This window comes from Phoxinus phoxinus (genome assembly GCF_949152265.1).
Source record: "Phoxinus phoxinus genome assembly, chromosome: 16".
NCBI classification, from domain to species: Eukaryota; Metazoa; Chordata; class Actinopteri; order Cypriniformes; family Leuciscidae; genus Phoxinus; species Phoxinus phoxinus.
The window spans coordinates 20,960,136-20,984,676 of NC_136891.1; the positions used below are offsets into that span (position 1 = coordinate 20,960,136).

Consider the following 24,541-nt stretch of genomic DNA (forward strand, 5'->3'; position numbering starts at 1 on the left):
TCACAGAATCATGGAACAAGGAATCATTTGTGAGAGCCAAAAAAAAAAAAAAAAAAAAAAAAAAAATCACGTCTGGAGGAAAGTAATTAATGTGGTTCTCATTCAGGAAAGAAAACAGCTGTCTAAGAGAAGTTTCCAACAGACAAGAATTAGCATTGTTGATATGACCCATCTAAGCACAATCGTAAAGCCCACATCTGATTCGATGATTCATATTCATAATAATGATGACTGATGAATGAATGATGAAACTACTCCTAAATTATGTAACTGCTTTCAAACAAATTATCCACTATGAAAAGTCATAACTATACAGAAACTCAAACAAGTGTTCAGACCAAAACAAAGAGCACACAATTCCTCTCTCTACACTGGTGGAAAACAATTAATAAAAAAGGAAGAGTATATTCTTAAATGTCATCATCTCATGTTGCTTCAAATGCTGTATGACTTCCTATCATAACACAAAATGTAAAAAATGTAATAAAGTGCTTATATTAATATTTTTCCAAGCAATTATAATTATTGTAGGCAGTGATGGATTCAGGAATAAGGGACAGAGTTGGAATATAGCACACGAGTCATACAGACTGCTTTTATCATTTGTTGGTGCTTCTCTATCATTTTTAAAGTAGCATTTATTGTAATTCTATGGAAAAGGACCAGTTTACTTTCTTCAATGGAATATTAAACTAAATAAATAAATAAAGTCATGGTGAACTCAGTGCGCTATTCCTTTAAAACGTCATCATTCAAAATATAATCACTGCTATTAGGTCAGGACATTGTTTGGTCCACGTGTGACATATTTCATACACTACATTTAAATTGTATTATTAATTAACAGTTATATTTGCCTGCCTATAAATGTTTTTTTGTGCATTTAAATGAAAATCTATTTTGTTTTAGTTCTTATGACTGCTAAATAAATATTAAGATTATCCTTGAAAAAGATTCCTTGACTGTTTGGTTAAAATGAGTTTCTTGGTGCGAAAAAAAAAGAAGCCATTTCATAGCATATACATTATTGTTGAGATAACAAAACCAGAAGATGCGTGATAATGCCATCACACTCACTTTACAAAACTACAGACACTCACTGAACTCCTAACCATCACCAGAAGAGCTAAATCCATGGCATTACTCTGGTACTGGAAGCACTATCGAGCTGTTATTTTAATGTATTTAAGTATATTTATTTTCATTATGATATTTCACATTGTATCTTTTTTTCTATTTATCCAGAAATATTTCCTTATTATGCTTGAGATGTTGTTTGTATGTTTATCTGTCTTGTACGTTCGGTGAGCCAAAGAAAACTGTCCACCTCGGTGGATAATAAAGATGTATTCTATTCTATTCTACTATTATTCTTATGTGTACACTGTTTTAGATAAAAGCAAGAACTTCATACATTTATTAATATCAAGATATATTTATCAAAAATCTACATATTTGCTCATCCAGTCTTAGAAGTACATAAAGTGACTGCACAATCAACACCACAAGCATTATAACACGGAAAGAACTTCCTGTGCCAAGCTTAAGAGGACTGCTGGGACCTTTCCTGAAAACAGCACTTTCACACGGACATTCAGGGATGGTGTTAGTTAATTAATTAATAAAATATACAATTACACATGATGAACAACACAAATACATGACTTGATCTAGACCGTCACGAATCATAAAGAAAAGGAATCATAAGCCCACTGTGTACATCTGAAATCTAGTGGTGAAGAGTTCAGCTTAAAGCCCTGGCATCCAACTCGCCAAAGAGGGGGAGATGGAGGGGTATCCATTTACTCAGCAAAACAAAGGGTCTCTTTCAGAAACGTCCTCTCAGTGGTCCACCTCCTGCATCAGGCTGCATTTTAATAGTCTCACCATTTCTCTGCATTGCTCTCGGAAAGGTTTCAGCTGCCCGACTGGCGAAATCAAGTACAGTCGCCAATCTCAGGTTCCAACTAGCGTCATGTGGCGACAGACGTCATCAGACCAAATTATCTACATTACAAAACTCTGAAAATGTCTGACTAAAACATAAATAAAGTTTGCTTAAGAAAAATATAACCACACACATATATGCTTTAATCTACAAACAATGCTACACTCTTGTACACAAATGGCATCTACGCTAATTTTAGTGTCTTTGTTTATCCGAAGGTTTTCCCGCAGCCTGCCGGATCCAGATCTGACGAAGGACCTTCGCCTGGACCCGATGACAACGCAGTGCTGAAGTGCCAACTAGCCTCTCCCTATGGAGGATCCCTTTATCAGTCTACAGATAAAGCATTGTGGAAAATTCGTGTATCTCCCCCGTAGTGATAAAAAAATATAAAATTATGTATCAAATTTATAGGCAGAAGAAGTAGTTTATGGCTTGGTTTGTAGAGAAGTACAAACATGCGCACATATATTCAAACGCACATAACTATATAATTAATTATTGATGCGCACGTGAGCGCCATCAGTGTTTCTCACAGGTTCGCGTTTAAAGTCTGTGTAGAGAGAACGGTGTCGTCTTAGCGGTTTCTAATTTAATAAATTATCCTTTCGACGGAAGTGAATCAATCAAAACTAACTTTAGCTGGAAAATAACATTATTCAAGAACCGCTATAAAGCCAAAACAATCTGTTACCTTAAATTATACGTTTATCTCTGTAAAGCAGCTTTGAAACAATCTACATTGTTAAAAGCGCTATATAAATGATGACGACTTGACTTGATGCTTTATTGGCATCTGGTTCCACTTAGAAACTTTAACATCCATGGAGCCTTTCCATTGCACAATAGTGGAAAACTGTTCTTTAGATTATTAAAATGCTCTTGACTTTTAAGAACTGTTCACTGAAAGGTTAACTGGAGAACCCAAAATAGTTTTTTATGTGGCATTGCTGACTAAAACCTAACCAATAATGTTAACTAGGGCTGTGCGATAAATCGTAATTGATTTTCGATTTTGGCTTCCAATGATTACGAAAACAAGATAATTGAGGTAAAATGGTTATTTGTCCAGTGCACCTCCCTTTCCTTCACAGCAGTGTGCTTTTGTTCCCATCTAAAAGCCCAAACTTAACATTCAAATAGGCCAAATAGGTGAGTATTGTTAAATGCAGTCTACTGTCGCTAAAGAGCGGGACAAGTTTAATATTAAACAGTGTTATTAAAAGAGCATTAAGCCGCAAAATAGACACTGTTTCCCAGGAGGCTTTCTGTGCGAGCAGCCGAGTCAGAGTAGGACACGGATACGCAAATGGTTTACAGATACGCACCTAAAATGCGTACACACAGAAATGCCAAAAATGTCAAAATGCCTTTTTGGAGTAAACGCAGTGGGTTATGTGTAAAGTAAACGTACACAGTCAATGCGTGTGCAACAGTATATTGGATCAGTGCATTAGCTCTTAAAGTCACAGCAGCCTAAATAAAGTGCATCATTAATCTGCGTCATTAATAATAATCAAACAATAAATGACAAAGGAAAACTCCTCAATGATCTTGGCTGAATTCCTTAAGTAGCTTTAATAAGGATCAATCTAGATTAAATGTGTACAGTAGTATTCAGATATAGCCTAAAAAAGAATTAAAAAAAGAAGAATCAAATGTGAAATAACACTGCACTGTCAACAATACTATGCAGTGTTATTTCACATTTGATTATTCTTTTTTTATTCTTTTTTAGGCTATATCTACTGCAGGACTACAGCTTATTTCTTCGGAGTTGCTGCAATGCTATGCAAAATATTTGTTACATGAATGAGTTGAATCTTGCCTCTAATATGCAAATTGTTCTTGCAAAACTTCCTTATAAGCTCAGAGAAAGATGGAGAATGGTGGCATATGATTTGCAGGAAAGACGTAACCATCCAGCTTGCTTTTCTGATATTGTGGACTTCCTAGAAAGACAGGTGAAAATCGTCACCGATCCGGTATTTGGAAACATTAAAGATGTCCTGCCTATTGGAGGTAGAAACCTGAAACCTGAAACAATCTACATTGTTAAAAGCGCTATATAAATGATGACGACTTGATGCTTTATTGGCATCCGGTTCCACTTAGAAACTTTAACATCCATGGAGCCTTTCCATTGCACAATAGTGGAAAATGGTTCTTTAGATTATTAAAATGCTCTTGACTTTTAAGAACTGTTCACTGAAAGGTTAACTGGAGAACCCAAAATAGTTTTTTATGTGGCATTGCTGACTAAAACCTAACCAATAATGTTAACTAGGGCTGTGCGATAAATCGTAATTGATTTTCGATTTTGGCTTCCAATGATTACGAAAACAAGATAATTGAGGTAAAATGGTTATTTGTCCAAATAAATGTGAAATAACACTGCACTGTCAACAATACTATGCAGTGTTATTTCACATTTGATTATTCTTTTTTTATTCTTTTTTAGGCTATATCTGAATACTCCTGTTAGTAGCCTACATCTTCCTGAAAAACTTAACTGGTTATTTATTTTATATTTTCATCTTTTGCTTGTCTTATATTGTAGGTGCCAGGTTTGGGTTGATGTCTTTTATTTTGAAATTTGTTTCGGTTTATGTCACTTGTTACAGGTGCATATATTACCTGTTAGTTTGTCTGTGGTTTGTATGTAGGAAGGGGGTGAGTAGCTGGGACGCTCACTTTCTGTTGACCGTTTTCGTTTTCATTTCATTTAGTTTTATTTTATTTCATTTGTTTTGCTTACTTTACCGTCATCATTCATCATGTGTCTGTTCGCTTCAATGTTATAATAAATCACCTGGACTGCAATGGAAACGCGTCATCTTTTACTCCCTCTACTCAGCCTCTTAGCGGTTACTGGCTGCCGCTATATTTAGTCAACAGAAATGGCTCGCTGTTGGATTTGATTACCGTGGATTGGAAAGGATTTCTTCGCACACCGCATGTGAAACGCCGACGCACACATTAAAGTGAGATCGCGCTTCTGTATCCTGACGGCAGAAGAGGTATGTGCGCGGTTCTGCTATGTTTGGCTGCAGCATTGCGGTTTATTTGAATGAGAAGACGCTATGGTCGCGGGCCGTGCAGTGTTTGTGTGCCGCTAATTGGATGGAATGCGTTGTGGAATGAAGTGCAAGTTTACTACGCACTCGTAATCGCGCTGTGGTGCTGTGCCCATGCATGAAGTTGTTGGCTTGATCTGCGCTAAGCTTACGGCAAAGGCAATGGCGCTTTTGAGGCATTGCAAAAATTGAGGCATTGCAAAAGGATCGCAAGGCTAAGGTGAATCAAATGAAGAGCTTGATTGTATCAATGAAAGATCTCATGGAATGTGATAAATGCTTTACAGGTGTCTTCAATGGTGGAATCTTTGAAATGTTTGAAAGATGATGCATCTGAGTTTCACAAAGAAGTACTTCCTTTTCTTCCTCCTGATGAACAAAACAAACAAAATGAGTGGTTTGATGCTGTTTCTAAGCACAATGATGGATTTGTGGAAGATGTTGAACGATGGTTGAATGAAGCTAGGAATCTGAGGCAACATGCAATAAGTGAACCAAATTCTACTCAACGTGATGCAAACCTTTGCCCATCACTTTCTGTCATTCATGATTCAAGAGCAATGGATAATTTTGCTGAACCTCAACTGAGTGGTGATTCTAATATTCCATCTTCTGCTGAACCAGTTTCATCATCTCATAATGTGCATGTTCCAAGTGAATATCCGAACGGTGATCTAGACGATGGTGATGTGCAGAATCAAATACAACCAACTGATAGTGTCTCTAACGTGAGCAGAAAAACGACAACAACTCAAGGATCTCGAACCAGTCGATCTTCCATTGTATCTGCTCATCTTAAAGTTAAGGCCGAAATGGCAGCCTTGTTGGCACATCAAAAAATGCTGTCACGGAAACATGTATTGGATAAGGAAGAGGAGGATTTGAGGAGGAGAAAAGAACAAATGGAACTGGACACTAAAATTGCTGTATCCATGGCCAAGATGAAAGTGTATAGCGACGTGAGATCAGAAAAAAGTGATAGTACAAACTCTTCTGATGCCAGTGTGTTAAGGGCAAGAAATACTGGAACCAGTTCTCTTAACCCAAATGTGGATCCATTTTTATCTTCAAGTTCACATTCAATGCCACTACAGCCACCTGTATCTTATACACAGGCTCAAGCAGCACCAGAGAATCCTATGCGTTTTTCAACTCCGTCAGCTCGACAACAGCAACAGATTGTAAATTCTAACACAAGGTTGACACATTCTACATTACCCAGTATCAGTCATGATGGTGGACAGGGACATAGACCTGGAATGCAGGCTGCACATGGATCAAGATTGTTTTGCTGGACCAGGATGGACCAGGATGGTTTGGAAGGAGGAAGTATCCTTAAGCTTATTGACAAACAAAATGAAATTGCTCCCTTATTAGTTCAGCAACACAACTTATCTTCACTTCCACCAAGGGAGGTCCCATTCTTTGATGGAGATCCATTGCGTTATCACGACTTTATGCGAACATTTGAAGAGGTGGTGGAAAAGAAAGCAAGTGGCCATGCAGATTGCTTGCATTTCTTGGAGCAGTACACTAGAGGGCAACCTAAGGATCTAGTTCGAAGCTGTCAACTGATGATTCCTTCACAAGGGTATATAAAGGCTAAGGCTTTGCTCAAGGAGCATTTTGGCAATGAGGTACAGCTTACATGAAAAGAGCGCTCTCATGGCAAGCGATAAGACCTGAGGATGCAAAGGCTCTGCAGGACTACAGCTTATTTCTTCGGAGTTGCTGCAATGCTATGCAAAATATTTGTTACATGAATGAGTTGAATCTTGCCTCTAATATGCAAATTGTTCTTGCAAAACTTCCTTATAAGCTCAGAGAAAGATGGAGAATGGTGGCATATGATTTGCAGGAAAGACGCAACCATCAAGCTTGCTTTTCTGATATTGTGGACTTCCTAGAAAGACAGGTGAAAATCGTCACCGATCCGGTATTTGGAAACATTCAAGATGTCCTGCCTATTGGAGGTAGAAACCTGAATACCAAATCGCCTCAAAAACCTAGAAGTAGTTTTGCCACCACAGTCAATGCAACTGGTGCAAAGGAGTGTGTTGGGAAGGCTAAAACCTGTCTCTTCTGTGATGGAGCGCATGCATTGGACTTCTGTAAAAGGCTTGTTGAAAGATCTCATACAGAAAAGATGAATTTCCTGACGCAAAAGAGGATTTGTTTCGGTTGCTTATGTATAGGACATTTCAGCCGTGATTGTAAAGAGAGAAGTATATGCAGAATATGTCATCTCAAACACCCAAGTCTTCTTCATATTTTTCCATCAGAGAAAAGGGCCATTCAATATAAAGTCAAAGTCAACCGTGGGAAGTGGTTTGGTGTCGCTCCAGTCCAGTGCTCTTACTGGGGCTGGTAAAGAAAATTGTGCATTGTCTATCGTTCCTGTATGTGTGAAATCAAAGAAAGGAAGTAAAGTTGTGACCACCTATGCTTTTCTGGACTCTGGGAGCTCTGCATCTTTCTGCACAGAGAGTTTGATGTCCAAGCTCAATCTCTCAGCAAAGAAAGTTAACATTCTAATGAGAACCATGAGTCAGGAAAAATCCGTTTGCTGTTATCTTCTGAAGGATCTGGAAGTGTCAGGATTGAATCAAGAGCATTACTGTGCTTTGCCAGAGATATACACGCAGAAAACCATGCCTGTAAGTAAAACCAACATCACCACACAAAACGATCTTGCTTGTTGGCCTCATTTAAGTCATTTATGTTTGCCTTCAATTGATGCTGATGTGGAGTTGTTGATTGGTGCTAATGTGCCAGAGGCTTTGGAGCCATGGAAGATTATTCGCTGTCAAGACAGTGGACCAAATGCCATTAAGACCATGTTTGGTTGGGCAGTTAATGGACCAATCAAGCGACAGGAAGAGTATGCTGTTAAGGAAGATTGTCACATGACTGTCAATAGGATCACAGTTATGAAACTGGATGAGTTATGGGAGCAACAGTTCAAGGGTGACTTTCCTGAATGTGCTCAGGAAGAAAAGCAAGGATTGTCAATGGAAGATAATCAATTCATGGATTTTGTTTCCCAGTCAGCAAGACTGACCAATCGGCATTATTACATTGGTCTTCCACTTAAACACAAAAAGGTAGTCATGCCCAAGAATAGAGCAATCGTGGAACAACGTGCTCTGAATCTTCGAAGAAGGCTTCAAAGAAACGCTTCTTTTCATGCTGACTATACTACCTTTATGGAGTATATAATTAGTTTTAAGGACCTTTTTCTTACATTAGCTAATCTAGAATTAGATTTTGATGAAATTTCACTAATAGTTAAAGTTGCAGTCCGCAGTTTTTCTTCTTTGTCTGTTTGAAATCTGTTATTGCAGTTATCCGTGGAATTATCAACTTTACGTGGGTTGTGCCTCGACACGGCACAGCGCGGATGAATCCAATGTTTTGAGGAGAATGTGTGGCTGTCAGTCATGGTGTGGACACTGTCATTCAGAATCACAGATTATACTTGGAAGTATGACCAACATAAGAATTTTCACCGGAAAATGTAATCTGAACAAGTACCGGTAAGTAACATCCACTTTTGTTCTGACCAACTGGGAAAAAAGCATTGCAGCAAACCGCGCTGATTAAATCTAACGATCGCTAATATCACGTCAAACCGTGCAAATTATACTTTGTTGTCAAATTGTTAATGTTAAAAACATAATCAGCATTGCGTCACTACATTTAATGCCCTTCAGATATTTATCCTTGTTTTCGCAAGGGCCGGTTGCAGTCTCTTTTTTTCTGTAGCTACTCCAAAGTCTGAAGTCTTTTGCATTTTACATCGGGTGAATCTCCAGTTGTCACTGGTGATTGTTGTTTTGACCTTTCTGGATCTGCCATCAAATTGATAAGTTTAATTATATCAAGTGTTGTGAGAAAAGGCAATAAATCTCCACCTCCAACATCCTCACACGCAAGCCTAATAGCCGAGACTCCTTTGTGTGTACAGATGTGACGCAATGACATGCTCGAATTTCCCGCGGAAATCCACATTATAACAAGCTTACCGTTTTGAATCGCGCTAAGGCAAGCAAATAGTTTTGAACAGTGGCTGGTTATACTTTTATATGGTTATAATTGTGTATAATTTTTAACCCAAAAGTTACGGACTGGAGCTTTAAAATGACTCGTATTATGAAATACGACTGATCATACTGCCCACTAATAATCGCGTAAAAAAAAATCATGATTTCAATATTGACAAAAATAATCATGATTATAGTTTTTGCCATAAAAATGCATTTGCTGAAGAAACCAAAACCATGTCATTTTAGCTTCCGTGTACAATTCTTTAGCTCTTTTATCAAGACTGGTGGTTCACGGGACTCATTCATTCCCAAGCACTTAGCATCACAAAAGCAATGCTGTACTAGGGGAGCGATCGAGCAAGTTTACCATGCAAGATGTAATGTAAACATAAAAATGTATCAGTTTACAAATCATGAACTATGTTAAAAGGTCATAAGAACCGCACAAAAATAAGTCTTTATGAAGCAATAAAAGGCCCCCTATAATCACAATGGGCCCTATTTTAACGATCTAAGCACATGGTCTAAAGCGCACAGCGCAAGTGCACTTAGGGCGTGTCCGAATCCCCTTTTGCTAGTTTAACGACGGGAAAAATGGTCGGCGCATGGTCAAAAAGGCTTGTCCCTATTCTCTTAAATAGTAATGGGTGTGTTTTGGGCTTTACGTGCAATAAACCAATCACAGTCTCATCTCACATTCCCTTTAAAAGCCAGTTGCGCTTGCGCCATGGCGGATTGCTATTTACAAGCGGAAAAACTGAACGCTTCTCTAGCGAGGAAATGGATCTGCTCGTGCGCGAGGTTAAAGCGAGCAAGCAGACCATCTACGGGACAAGCCGGATTCATTCCACCATATCTTTATGTACACAATAATAATCTTTAACATTGTAACCCTTTTATTTTTAATATCTGGCATGTTTGTGTGCCCTGTGTGTGTAATAAACAGAGTGTACGTGCGTTGTGCACCCGCATATAGGCGCACATTACTAACGCGCTCTTTAAATAACAAAAAAAATACTGAACCACTGACTTTAGACCAGCTTTATGTTGGTCAGTGACGCAGTCACAGTTGTATTTCAGTTGCCTCAAAATAGCAACGTGCCAACAATGCACCAGAACACACCTCGTTTTCAGACCAGCACACCCATGGGCGAACAAATGGGCGCAAATGCATTTGCTATTTAAACAACGTGGCATAGGGCATGAAAACGATAATTGCGTCAGGCTGAAACTAGCAAAAAAAGCCTTGCGCCACATTGCGCTGGGTATGATAGGGACCAATTTGTGTTGAAAGAAAATCCAGTGAGCCTAATTTGAAATGTCACCTTCGTCTCCTATAAAAGGGGACAAAAAGTAAAGGGACCATGAACTTATTTTTCCTTTGAACTGGCTTTAGCCTGAAGTTCCGATTTGGATGGTTCTGTTAGTCTTTCGTTGAGCTGGTATGAGCTAAACTCAGAGAACACACGAGCACATTGATTACTGCACAATGTGCTTTTGTACTACATCACCAAAGGGCGTGACAAGCATTGTCTGGTTATCAATTATTCAATAGAACAAAGATTTGAGAGGAAACACCCTCAGCTGCTGAAAGTGCTTATTATAGACACACCTGAAACAGGAGGGAAAATATTAAGACCTAATATAGAAAACAGAAACCCTCACACTCTCTTTATAGGGGGTTTCAGAGAAAAATCAAATGTGTAATTGGTTTATCAGATAATCCTCATTACTGATAGCCCCTCTTGATTTAAAAGCATCTAAATGACTGAATCTTGAAAAATGACTATTTTGAACCCCAGCCAATCCAAACTGACCATGGCACCAACAAGCGTTTTTGTATTCAGTGTTTCGGGAGGCAGTGCTGAGGGCCAGGAATGAATGAGAAGCAGCATGATGATGTCATTTCCTCTGTACTCTTCCTGACAACGCTGTTACTATCTTAAACAAACTGACATGCTTCAGGCTGCACTTGCTGTTTTCAGTGTTCATAAGCAAATTCAATACGATGTTTGTATCAAACGTTTTTACTAGGCTTACATAAGTCACACATTCTCAGTATTAAAAATTTTTAGTTAGAGATAAACAAGCCAAACACAGGAATAAATTATCCCAAAGCCTTATAAACTATGCCTTGAAACAAATGCCTCTTGAGAAGTAGCCTAACTGAGTGAGAAGCACGGAGAGAATTTGCATAAAGTTAAAGATTTATAGATAAATTCCCAACATTTAGAAACTACATTGGTCTGAATGTCTAACGTTTAAGAACTAGACGTTCATTCCATGTTAAGTTGAAGTCGAGATACACAAGCATGTTTTCTATCATAAAAGAAATAGTCCAGAACATTTCAAAACACTGAACAGAAGTTGAAACAACTCTAAACACTCAGAACTTCTATACAAACAAACATTTTACCAATAAGAATAAGACTTGGATACTTACAGGTTTAGGCATTTTGAGTCCTGTCGTAGGTCCCGTCAAAGATTCAGTATAATGTGAGTTTCCACGGAGCCTCCCTCTGAAGCAGAAAGAAGAGAAACGCGTTTGAGCAGCGCCAGTGAGAATGACTCACAAACGGTCGGTCTGTCATTTAAACATGGGTGAGAATAAACCCTGACGCACTCCATACAGCCAAATGAATCACGATTCAAAACTGGAACTCAAGATTGTGACAGCCTCCACCCAAAAGAGGTAACACCGCCTGCCTTAAAGTCCCCACCCCATTCTGCAAATATTTGCTCCAGTCTCTGTTTCCCAAAGATCAACCCTGACAGGGAATGCAGCCAAATATTCAGTTATAAAATGTAGCGGTTCCAGAGTCAAGCAAGCTACTCAAGAGATCCACACATACTGTGTGTGTGTAATATATATATATATATATATATATATACACTCAAAAAATTAGAATATCAAGCAAAAGTTTATTTATTTCAGTAATTCAACTTAAAAGGTGAAACTAATATATTATCATGCAAAGTGAGACATTTCAAGCCTTTATTTGTTATGATGTTGATGATTATGGCTAACAGCTTATGAAAACCCCAAATTCAAAATTAGAATATTGTGAAAAGGTTTTTATAAGCTGTAAGCCATAATCATCAAACTTATAACAAATAAAGGCTTGAAATCTCACTTTGCATGTAATGAGTCTATATAATATATTAGTTTCAAGTTGAATTACTGAAATAAATGAACTTTTGCACAATATTAAATTTTTTCGAGTTTCACCCGTATATATATACACATACATGGCATTTGCTGCCATCAGCTGTCTCTCTAATATTATATTTTATTTTCAACAAAATTTTTTTTATTATAGGCTATGGCAAATCAAATAAATTGTATAGCCTACAGTTTTTTCAAGTATGCTTACACATTGAATTACTTATGTACACTTTAATATAAATAAAGTTTCTTTATTGCCATTTATGGTTCCATGAAGAACATTTAACATCCATGGAACATTTTAATAGCACAACATGTTTTTTATAGTGGAAGAGGATTCTTAAAGGGACAGCTCACCCAAAAATGACATTTCTGTCATTGTTTACTCGCCCTCAAGTTGTCCCAAACCTGTATGAATGTCTTTCTTCTGATAAACACATAAGAAGACAATTTCAAGAATGTTGGTAACCAGATAGTTGATGGACCCCAGTGAAAGAAGTCAATGGGGTCCATCAACTCTCCGTGGTTAACAACATTCTTCAAAATAACCTCAACAGACGAATGAAACTCATACAGGTTTGGAACAACATGAGGGCGAGCAAATGATGGCATTTTCATTTTGGGGAGGAACTATCCCTTTAACAACCAGTCAGTGTCTCACTGTAGGCTACAACATAGCATACTAGCCTAACAGTTTCGGTTCACGAGTCGAACATGACGACAGCAATAGGCTAACATGCAGTTCAGTAAGTGAGTCAGATTAATTCAGTAACACCTCCGACTGATTCATGCTTCATGCACTAATATAGATCTGGTTAATGAGAATATTGTTTTCGGGCAGCAATGTGCTGCTCGCACTGTATTTATTGAATCAATAAAAAGAACCGGCTCATTAGAATCATTCATATGGTAACCTGACTGACTGCATTTCTCGGGCTGGAGGTTTGTTTTGGATTCACTGAAAGGAACTGGCTGGCTCATAAGACTCATTCGTTCGGGATTCAGATTACACCGATGGTTTCACCAAAGACTGACGTTGTTGAATAGTGCAGGAAACATAGTTAACGTTAAGTACGGTGTTCCAATTACACCGGCACAGAAAAGCATGTTTGATAAGCGTTAACGGAATCGAGGGTAACGTTCATGCAAATCAGCTGATTTCGATATTTTACTTAGGCTAACGTAACTGAAGTAAAAAAAAAACGTTTCACATTTCCCAAGCATATCACTCACTTTAAGCTATCTAAATTTGCATCTAGCTTAATTGTCCTCATTGGTAACGCTGTTCATCTTTAAAAGAGGAACGCTTTGTTTCCCTTTCATGACTTATAAAACAGTCCGTCTTTATGGTAAGATACAGACTGTCCCATTATCAGAGCAGCACCTGTTGGTAGAGATTTCTCTTTGAACTGGGCGGCGTCATACAAAGAGAAGGGAAATGAATTTATAGACGCAGTAACTGTGTTGTGGTCTTTGACCCAGGAGATAATCGATAGGAGCAAATCTTACCAGAGCCGGTGAGTAAATTCAGTCCAGCTTCGGCCGATAATTCCCTCCCTCCGAGGAAATGAGCACAGAGTCCGGCGCTGGTAATATGGCTGACGGTGCGCTCACCTTTGTGCGCGCGGTCTGAAGGACAGTCAGCGACTCCAGTTCCTGTTTGAGACACGCGCGTGACGCCCCCAACGCAACGGAGGAGACGATGAGTAGCGCGCACTGCTCCAGTGTGGCTTCAGAGCCTTTCACATCATAGAAGATAGCTGAATGACTGAGGTTTACTTGAAAAAAAATATTTCAAATACAGAATAATGTGCAGTATTTAGGTACTAGGAACAGGTGCCCTGCAAACGGAAGTGCACCTTTGAGAAATAGCTAGCATTATAAAGTGGTAAAACAATGTGGCACTGTTCAAGTCCGATAGGGGGGTTTTTGTTTTGTTTTGCAGGTCATAAAATATATATTATTTTTTATTTGCAAATATAGACTCTAACATTTGTGTCAATGAATATGATTTCCTTTATCCGGCAGTGTAAATTCCTCTCTTAGTGTACAAGTAAATGTAGGCTACATAGGATAGGCCTACTGTCTTTATTGGTTGTGATGTTTGCTTTACTGTCTATAAGGTAATTTTCAAACACATACATAATAAACCTGAAAACCCAGAATGCGTCAACAAATTTTTTCATGTTGGAAGAAAAAGGTGTTTGGCTCTATTTATCTGTCAGTACAATGAAAGTGTGTGACATAAAATACAGGAACAGAGCAATATGTAGGAGATATTACCGGCATCAATACATTTATCGCCTACTATGGCATGCTTTTCTGGAAATTAAGTTTATATTGTGAAGATATTGTGTCATCAGTTTAATAACAATGCACTGGTTTAGTACAACATATTGCTATATGGCTATATAAGACAAAGCCATGAACCAACACCATATTCACACACACGTTTGTGTTTTTAATGACTTTTATACACTGTATGTATCCCCTTCACTGTATGTATTTCTATCCCCTTACACTAACCCTAAACCTACAGTACCCATCACCAAAATTTTCAGGATTTTTACATTTAAAAAAAAAAAATTACTTCTCCAATGGGACCAAACAATGTTACAAAAGGACATGGATTTTGGATATTGCCATAATGTAGGGTTTACCATGCCACACACACATTTCACTTTACCCAACCTGAAGCCTGTTGAGCACAAATAAAAAAAAAAGTGGGTTATTCACATGCTATATAGGACAGCTTGAAAAAACATGACTTGACTTGTATTACTCAAACATTTACACCTTTATATGAATTGATCCATGACCTATTCATAAATATAAAATATAACAAAAAAAGGTTTTCCTGTCTGACAGAGATGTGCGAGTGTGTTCTTACTTATACGTTGGAGACTAAATTATAGCTAACAAAATTAATAAAGCTAAATAAAGATGTGTAGTATCTAGTATGTCATCATTTAAAGAGGCTACCTAAATAAATGTGTGTTCCCCGCTGCTTTAACCTCAAGAAATGATAAACAGGAATTTGATCAGTGATTCACTAGAAAGCCATCATACAGTCATTACATAACTACAGACTGCAGGAACATCTCAATGTGAAAAGTATGAGGCAATGTTTTAGTCATCACTGCACCTGTGCTTGCAATTTCACAAGATGAAAAAAATGTATGCGTAACATGAGGAAAAGCTTGGCACTTTCATTCACATGACTACTGCAAACTGATGAATTATTAAGGGTAATCGCTTATCTGAGAGAGAGAGAGAGAGAGAGAGAGAGAGAGAGAGAGAGAGAGAGAGAGAGAGAGAGAGAGAGAGAGAGAGAGAGAGAGAGGAGAGAGAGAGAGAGAGAGAGAGAGAGAGAGGAGAGAGGGAGAGAGAGAGAGAGAGAGGAGAGATAGAGAGAGAGAGGAGAGAGAGAGAGAGAGAGAGAGAGAGAGAGAGAGAGAGAGAGAGAGAGAGAGAGAGAGAGAGAGAGAGAACAAAACTGTTTAGTCTAGAATAGATGGCGCTTTTGCCCATACAAGGTCTCCGAGTACATGCAGCTTTTATTTCGTGTTTACTTTGTAATGAAACCTCGTATGTTTGAATGATGTACAATAGTAATTAGGTCATTCAAACATTTACGTCGGTAGAGTTCTGAATAAGTAAGTACACTGTGATGTGGACTCAGAGGTCTTTCCTTACGATTATTTATTTACATTTAACACGCCTGTTTCTGTGTTTTGTGTGTTGCCAAAGCTGCACCGACGGAAGTGAAACTCCGGTCTCCGGAGCACCTAGTGGGCGTGACCGTTAGGTGGGAGATGACCAATGGAGAAGCAGGATTAAAATAGAGCGGTATATAGACCGAAGTGAATGAAAGTTGAAGAGGAACGTCCAACCTGGTCCAACCGTTCAACGTCACGGTGTTTAGGCAAAGAAAGGACCAGGCGAGACAGGTAGGCGGAAAAATGAAATAGTCATTCCTCTGGAAATATTTTTTTTATAAAGTTTACGAGGACTGACATCATCTCAGTACAGTATCATGGGCAATGTTTTGAAAACAGCTCCTCGGTACATATATCACATTTCGGGAGGACATGAAAACGAGCCATTCATATATTCTTCAAGTAATGCTGCTTTTACAAACTTTAAAATATATAACGAGAGTCGATCACACGTGTCCCATTTAATACACTCGCATTAACACTAATCAATTTTTTTTTTCTCCGCAGCGTCTCCTACAGTGTTGTTCTTGCAGCGCAGGTCTTGAACAGAGTATAGTGACATATTTGCATCTTTTTTGTAATTTGATTAAAATAAGATGTGAAATATATTTATAATGACATGAAAATGAATTAGATTTTTATAAAGAATGCGTGAACCCTTTATATTTCCCAGCATCTTTCTGGTCTCCTGGTATGACCTGAAATGAGAATAGACTAAGGTTAACTCTTCACCTCAACTATTAATTAAACTGAGATTACATAAACAGATTTTAATTTTACAAATGTGTTAGAGTGATTACATGTTTCATCCTGTTTACCTCTAATGGAAATCGTTTATTCTTTCATCTGAAAGGCCTCACGTCTTTGGTTAGTGACGTCTTGAATGAGCACTGTGGAAGAACAAGAAATACAAATTATGACAAAATACTTTTATCACCGCCTAATGGATCTCAACAGACTTAATTGATTAATCCCAAAGTCAGTGTTATGTATTAGTCACCAGAAAATTGTTAAAAGTAAAAATACAATACAAAAATCACTCACTGTCAAGCACTGTTCTTGCTACATATCTCTGTTCTAAAGTATTGCTGACTTCTTCCATCAGCCAAGGGAGGAATTCGGTCTCGATATCTGGAGAAGAGATAATGAACTTTCATAGACAGTGTAATGGCAATTCATGTATTATTCATCATTAAAGATCTAGAGATGAACTAATACAGAGATTAATTCAGTTTCTCTGTTTTTCATGCACTTGCCTCTCTGCACAGGGTCATAGAAGTACCCACAATCTCTCAGATTGGAATAGACTGAGGGCAACAAGTCAGACAAATACTGTTGAGCAAATGCTCTTGCAGCAATTTTATCTGCTGTCTCCTTCTCTTTTTCCAGCACTGCCTTCTGCTGCTTTATCCGGTTCTCCTGCATTGTATTAAAATACATTGAAAATACATACAAAGCACAATCACTCAGAAAATATACTTTAACCCACTTAGATTACTGCCATAACGTCAAAAGAAATGCATTTTACAGTAAACAGTACATTGCTGCTTAGATTAGATTATTTTCCATATTCCTCATATATATATTTTTTTCATATATATTTTTAGTTTTATTGTGTTTATTCTCTATTACAAAGCTTTGTAAACAATATTATTATTTTATCATTATTATACACACTGTTTTTAAGATACAAATTTGTAATTGAGAGATAAAATGTAATATTTTTACTTTAAATATATATACATTTTTACTATAGATATATATATATAAAAAAAAAATATATATATACTATCACTTGTTCGTTCATAAAAATATAATAGGCCTATGTGAATAAATTATGTATATATATATATATATATATATATATATATATACACATATAATTTATATTAGGCTATATATATATAAATATATATATATTACAGTAAAAACCTGTAAATTGGTAAAAATGTCCTTACCATATACACTAAACACATGTAATTTTACCATATAATACTGTAAAATTTGTTTTTTGAAAGTAAAAACTATGAATTGCCAAAAAAATACCATATAGTTTACAGTTGAAAACAGTAAAAGGACACTCCCAGAAGTCCTAGTGTGACACATCAGATATATTTTATTATAAATACTTCACACTTAACTGGAGTTAAATAAAGTCTAGTTCAGGCCATAATGCCTATCTACTGAACTTTTAACCACCAGCCAGTAAATTGTGCCCTTATTTCCAGACAACAAAACTGTTTAGTGGCCTGTTTCTCTGTTGCCATAATCTTTAACTCTGACTTAATTAAAACACACAACCGTGGTGTTTTTTGGTGTTGTGTGTTATTTGTAGTGATTCTCACCTTCTCCACACGGAGGCGCCGTTCCCTCTCCTCTAGCCTCTGCACCTCCACCAGCTCAGCGTCACGGATCTCCTTGAATGTCTGCTGCTGGGCCCTCAGGTTAGCCAGCTCCTCCTCCTCCAGCACTTCCAGCAATGCCTGCTCTATCGTCTTCCCCACCAACACCTGCAGCACGGGCTGGACCTCCATGTCAAAATCAAACAGCTGCAGACAAGAAGGACAGATGATCGGGAAATGATCGGCAGATTTAGGGATGTTAAACACAACGCTTTTCGTCAAACCTCCATTTAGAATTAGTCAACTGCATGACGCATTTACAGATTGTATTAATTGAATTATATAATGCATTGATTTAGTTTACTGAATGCAACAGCAATGCAACTGTGATGAGCAGGGGGGTTTTTTTAAAGAAAAAAAAAGAGGGAGTAAGAACACGGACAGATATTCTGCTTGTTAAATTGTGACATAAGGAATACCATTTCCTGGTCCAACCCTCCACGCATTTCTAGTGAGAATCTCAACAGCTGTTTATGAGCTCTATTTATTCATTTTACATATTTAAGCTTTTATAAACACATGAGTCACAGTGTACACTACAGTCTCTAGGCCATAGACTGTAAAAAAGATGGACGACGTGTCTCCACTTCCTTCCACTATAGAAAAATTAAGCCACAAAATTCCCTGAAATAACTGATGACATCTTACATCATGCTATTCTTTTGACTTTGCCATATTTCTAACACGCAGTCAAACGGGACACTCAACAAACCTAGCCAGTTCAGATGTTTCATGTGTTCTAGCTCTAGCACACCTGGTGCAACTAATGAAGCCCATGATTATGGAAAAAGTCGGCTGCGGCACTCACAGGCTCTGCAAAAGTGTGCATGGAGGACGCATATCGACCGGAAAAGGGGCCGCTCGCGAACACCCTTCTGAAACCTAAAATGACAAATGGGACACTCTACGTCTCGTCAACTTCACGATCACGCAGCAGCCATTGTAAGTCCACAAGACCGTAAGTGCATATAAAGAGATTGTTATGAAAAAATATCATGAATTTAAACACATTTACAAGTCTGGACTATCAATGGAAGTGAAACAACGAAATTTAAATAATAATTGATATAGTTCTGCGAAGAGCTCAAAAGAAAATACATAAACTTAGTCATTTAAAACGCTTAGGCTTAAGCCAGGATTAAGTCAGGATTAGGCCTTAGTTTAGTTAGGACATTTAAGTAGTTTATATAAACATACCTTAGAAAAAAAAAATGTGCATCTTGAGACACAACACTGGCTCTGACATATTTTAAGATATGTAAATGCAAGTTTCTTTCAGTTAAGACAGCTCAAGCATGCTTTTTAGTCTGAGACTAGATTCAAGCCTTGTCTGTGAAAGGACATGTGTGCGGCACACTTGCTCTGGGCTCACAGTGTCCCAGAGAGTGTCACAGTGTTTTACGTTTCATAAAAAATGGTATGGAGATAAAGGTTAGGATCATGATTTTTCTGTTGTTTTTCAGCACACCATGAGTGTATATAAGTACCTTTTGTTGTTTGCACTCGGGATCTGATAAAGCGTTCGGACAAGTTTTAGACCTAATGAGCAGATGGAAGAAAAAAGCATCCAAAAATCTATACTGCACCTCTCCCTCTTCTATCTGCGTGGCTGCATCGCGTCCGGTTTTGGCTGGGACAAAGAGGGGAGTGGCTGGTTTGTCCAGGAACGTGTCTGTTTGGCATTCCACGCTGACGTCCTCTACACGATCGCTCAGCTCTTCCAGATACATCTCTAAAAAACGCATCAGTGAGAGATTGCATCACTTGATTTCTGGACTTACATTTATGTGAAGATGCATTTCCATTCTGAGATTTACACTTGTAACACAATGAAAGGAAGCATAGGTTATTTTAGCTTTTTGTCAGATTGTATTAATAGACAACATAGTAGGGGGGGGAAAGATGGGAACATGACCAGGGCCAGACTCAAACCCGGGTTTCTCATGAGCAACAGAGCTCACATCGGGCTCTGACATTAAGCCCTGCGTTTATTGTGCAAAATCATTCACTACCTGTCTGCAAATCTATGTTCTTTCTGCCCTCTAGTGGTTCAGGTGTTTTGGGGCCAAACTGGTCCTTCAGTCGTTTTCTGGACATCACTCTTCTTCTGGCCTCCTGTTGTCTCAGGAACTCCACTGGATCGGGCTGAGATGTCTGATAAACACATTTATATTAATTTATATTCTATTCATTCATCAATTGTGCTCTCATCACAGTACCATACGAACACACATTGTGCTATGGTTAATAAAAGTAATGAGCTTTTTGGGCTGTTTTGTACTCTTTTGGGCTGTTTGGTATTTTTACATTATGCTGTCAGACTACACAAATACAAAAAAACCTTCTTATAAGAGAGATTTCTAACCTCTATGCATTAATACTCACAATGGGTAGGATATGTTGAGCATATGTATTTCCTCTGACAACACGTCGGTCATACATGATGTTTCCATAACTGCTCTGTTCTTCATTTCTGCATTATACAGTAAAGAAAAAGTATATATATATATATATTATATTATTATATATTGTTTTTATCCATTTGAGAAATAATTTTCTTTGCAAAACTGTGCAAACCATCATATGTACATTAACAATATTAATATGAATATTCATATTTTAGCCACGTCCCCAAACCTTTGATATTTGGTATCACCTTATAACATTAGCCCAGAACAAGCTTACCATGGTAACGTGAATCATAGTTTTCTATTAACGTTAGTATTATTAGTACAGTTTTTGTTACTTAAAACTGGTTTCAGATAATACATTCTTTAAAAAAAAAAAAAAAAAAAAGAGAGAGAGAGAGAGAGAGAGAGAGAGAGAGATGTCATAAGACAAAATGCCAGAAAAAAAATGTATGCTATAGCCTATGTTTACCTGATGTTCACAGGACCCACATAGTTGGGGGAAAAAAGATAAATCCTCAGTTATAGCGTCAAAACATCTAGGAATATCTTAAATATATCAGTCTATCAATGACATTTAGACTGTTAAATTGTCAGAATAGCAGCTAAGTGAAGTGAGATGTGGTGTGTGACTCACAGCAGCGGATCGGCTCTGTATTTGGGGCGGTTAGGAACCGCACGAGGACGGCTGGAAAACGTGTAAACTCCGCTCTGCGTCTCGTGTTGTGCCTGTAAATTAGCTGCCATTTTTTCCTTTTAATCGTGATATCAAAAGTGTGTATGGAGGCTAAAATCATGCACTTTTAGTTGTTGAGAGCTGGACTGGCATCTGTTGCTTCCACAGTTGTTGTAAAGGTTACCATGGCAATTGAATCCAACAACAGCGTTCCGCTTTGTTTACTTCCGGCTCGGTTAATCTTTTTATTTATTTATTATTATTCCGCACGGAATATTCCGTAATGTCGGTAACCCAGTAACTTATATCATACACGTCTAAGCAAATTGTAACGGAATCACTTCAGTATAGTGAAATAATCACATCAATTTATTTATTTTTTAACTGATACAGTGTGTTTCCTGCCACATGTGTAATACAATAAATACATATAAAGCAATAAATGCTTATCAAACAATACGTGTAATATTTTATAATAATCTTTGCCAGAGAGGGGAAAAAAATCTAAATAAGCGTTTAATAATTCAGATATGATAATGTGTACAACGTCATAATAACCAGTAGGGGGAGACAGATAAACTGCATGATTTTGCTGCTGAGAACAAAACTGAACAGAAGCAGCAGCACTCAAGCTGACCAGCAGGGGCCGTATGTATAAAGCAACTCAGAGTAAAAAATTTAGTCAGTCATTAATATTTTATTGGTCCTCTCTTGTTTTTTCATGTGTTCATAATTTCTTTGCATGACAGCCAGACCAAAAATGATGTCTGTAACGTTACAATTTGGCAATTGAGCTATCACAAATAAAACAATTGACTCCAAGCACAACTACACAATTATGCTTACAAAATCGTTAACACATTTTTAATAGGCTACTATTTGAATACAGGGTGAAGATGTCAATTTTCCTATGCCGGACATCACTTTTGGCCACTAGCCTACATGGCAGTTCTATCAGAAAGACTCGGGAGGCAAAATGACGTAACAAAGCATAGCCTACATTTATTAACAGCCCAGCAAGCAAGTAGCCTATTGTGTTATGAAGTTCTTTGGCGTAGGCCCCGTCGGTAACTCGCAATCCGAGGGTAACGGAATCTGCATTTCCTGCCTGAAGACAAAGGCAGGGGAGCAGCCGACCCCTGAGGTATGGTAAGGGACCATCCTGGTGGTGGTGGTGGTGGTGGGGAGGATGGAGGTGAATAGAGTGCCGAAGTTATGACATCACTTTGTAGGCCAAAACGCGGAAGTGAGTTAGCATTTTACCACTTCCGGTTCCCTCGCTCCTTTTTTTAAAATCCCCATAAATCATAAGGTGTCTCCCAACGACCTGTTTTCAGAATACGGCTTTAGTGACGTCACTACAGCACAGGCCCCGCCCACGAGTGTTGACAGACACTGCCGTTTTAATTTAGACCCGCCCTGATCGAGGTCACAGCGAGTTGTTGTACACATCCACCATTGCTGCACTGATGAGAATGTCTCCCAAGCATTGAAGGTGTTGTGGCTAGATTCATTCACATAGCTCTCTATTTACTCCTGAAATCTGAGCCAGCTGCTGAAGACGAGGTGGGTTCATTTTGTTTTTGAAGAAAATGCTCCCTCAAATCTACCGAAATTTGTTTATGTAGCCTGATTATGCACTGCTTAAACTGTGTTTACTCAGCTCTTACAGTGATTTTCTGGAGTAAAACTGACGCTTCATCTTTTGTGACATACAATAAACTTTATTAAACTCATCAGTAGGCTATATTTTGTGTCATCATTCAGACTGGTCTACAGCAGGCTTGTATTAATAGTGGCTACAATCAATGACACATAGGTTAACCGTAATTAAACTAAACTATACCTGTTCCAACTCCATACAGCATATATTCTCTGACTCTAGGCATTATTGTCCGAGTCGAAATGAATACCATTACTGTGAGTTTCTGTTTTGATATTATCATCTTTCCGTGAGTTGAGATTGTTCACTGAGCGCGAGCTGGTTAGGCTCCGCCCCTGTGTCGTGAACCAGCAGCTCATTAGCATTTAAAGGAGACACACTAAAACGGTGCGTTTTTCTGAGCCCCAAAAAGTGACGATTTAAACATGCTGTAAACAATTATCTGTGGGGTATTTTGAGCTAAAACTTCACATACACACTCTGGGGACATCAGAGACTTAAATTACATCTTGTGAAAAGGGGCATAAAAGGTCCCCTTTAATATTCAACAATAATATTGATCTGCCTGCATTGACACCATTATATGAGAACTGAACTGAGCTGGACGATGACATCACTGTTTTCACCAGAGTGGCTGTATAGATACATTAAAGGGTAACTAAACCCCTGGTCAGAGCCTGACTCCACCCACTGGCAATATTTGAAAAATGCTGGAAAAGTGGGCAGAGCCCAACGGACGAACCGAGGGCGGGGCTGAGCGGGTGATTGACAGACCCACAGTGATTGACAGCTGCTGTCAGACTTGCTAAGATGGAGAGTGACTGGAGTGACGCAAGTAGCTTTACAACAGAGCGGTCATTTAAAGTCGAGGACTTTTCTCCCCCACCTTCCCCTGAAGTGGAGGAATTGTCTGTGGACACAGCCAAAACCATATCAATTCGAGCCGCGAGCTCAAACTGCGGTGTCGCATCGCATTAACTCCCGCATCGCGATCGGCATCCGACGATGCTAGCGAAGCAGCCGCGCAAGAGAGAATGGGTCCAGTATCTGAGTGGATTATTATTACTATTGACCTCCGTTAAGCATATTTTGCCGCTATGTGAAAAAAAATATCCAGCAAAACGCGCCGGCGGTTGTGGAGTCCATGCAAGAAGAGCAGCGTTTGGCACACAAGTGCATGTAAACACTGGCGCCTAATTTCCAAGTCTGGTGGAAAGTTATACAGTCCAGCAGTGCTGTTGCAACCGGCAACATTACACCTATACCAGCCTAACCACTGTACTAAATACAGATAAAGCTAATGCAAACATCTACACTATCCTAACTGATGCAATACTATGCTACTAACTATGCTTCTAACAACACTAACAACTATGCTAAATAACTAGCTAGGCTACATGAAATAATCTAAATAACTATATAAATGCTATGCTAAC

At 38.3% G+C, this 24,541-nt stretch overlaps 2 protein-coding genes and 1 long non-coding RNA gene across 3 annotated transcripts in view; 1 reads left to right on the forward strand and 2 right to left on the reverse strand.

Annotated features, from left to right (window-relative positions):
• ezrb (ezrin b) overlaps positions 1-14,092 on the reverse strand; it is a 40,082-nt gene extending 25,990 nt beyond the window's left edge. Inside the window, exons 1-2 of the mRNA XM_079584754.1 lie at positions 13,747-14,092; positions 11,515-11,590 (exon numbers count right to left, since the gene is read on the reverse strand). Coding sequence (XP_079440880.1) covers positions 11,515-11,526 — 12 coding nt within the window. The 5' untranslated portion in view covers positions 11,527-11,590; positions 13,747-14,092. The remainder of the gene's footprint in view (positions 1-11,514; positions 11,591-13,746) is intronic.
• Positions 14,093-16,066: 1,974 nt separating this feature from the next.
• On the forward strand, positions 16,067-19,955 carry LOC306983624. The gene is made up of 4 exons (XR_013794404.1): positions 16,067-16,187; positions 18,292-18,400; positions 19,102-19,300; positions 19,822-19,955. It is a non-coding gene; the product is annotated as an uncharacterized lncRNA (long non-coding RNA).
• rsph3 (radial spoke head 3) lies at positions 16,185-21,671 on the reverse strand. The gene is made up of 9 exons (XM_079584182.1): positions 21,404-21,671; positions 20,744-20,831; positions 20,371-20,512; positions 19,945-20,090; positions 18,302-18,505; positions 17,213-17,375; positions 17,001-17,087; positions 16,775-16,846; positions 16,185-16,654 (listed from the first exon to the last, which is right to left on the reverse strand). Exons 1-8 carry the CDS (start codon positions 21,511-21,513, stop codon positions 16,791-16,793), a joined length of 996 nt encoding a protein of 331 aa, XP_079440308.1. The 5' UTR covers positions 21,514-21,671; the 3' UTR covers positions 16,185-16,654; positions 16,775-16,790.
• Positions 21,672-24,541: the final 2,870 nt, after the last annotated feature.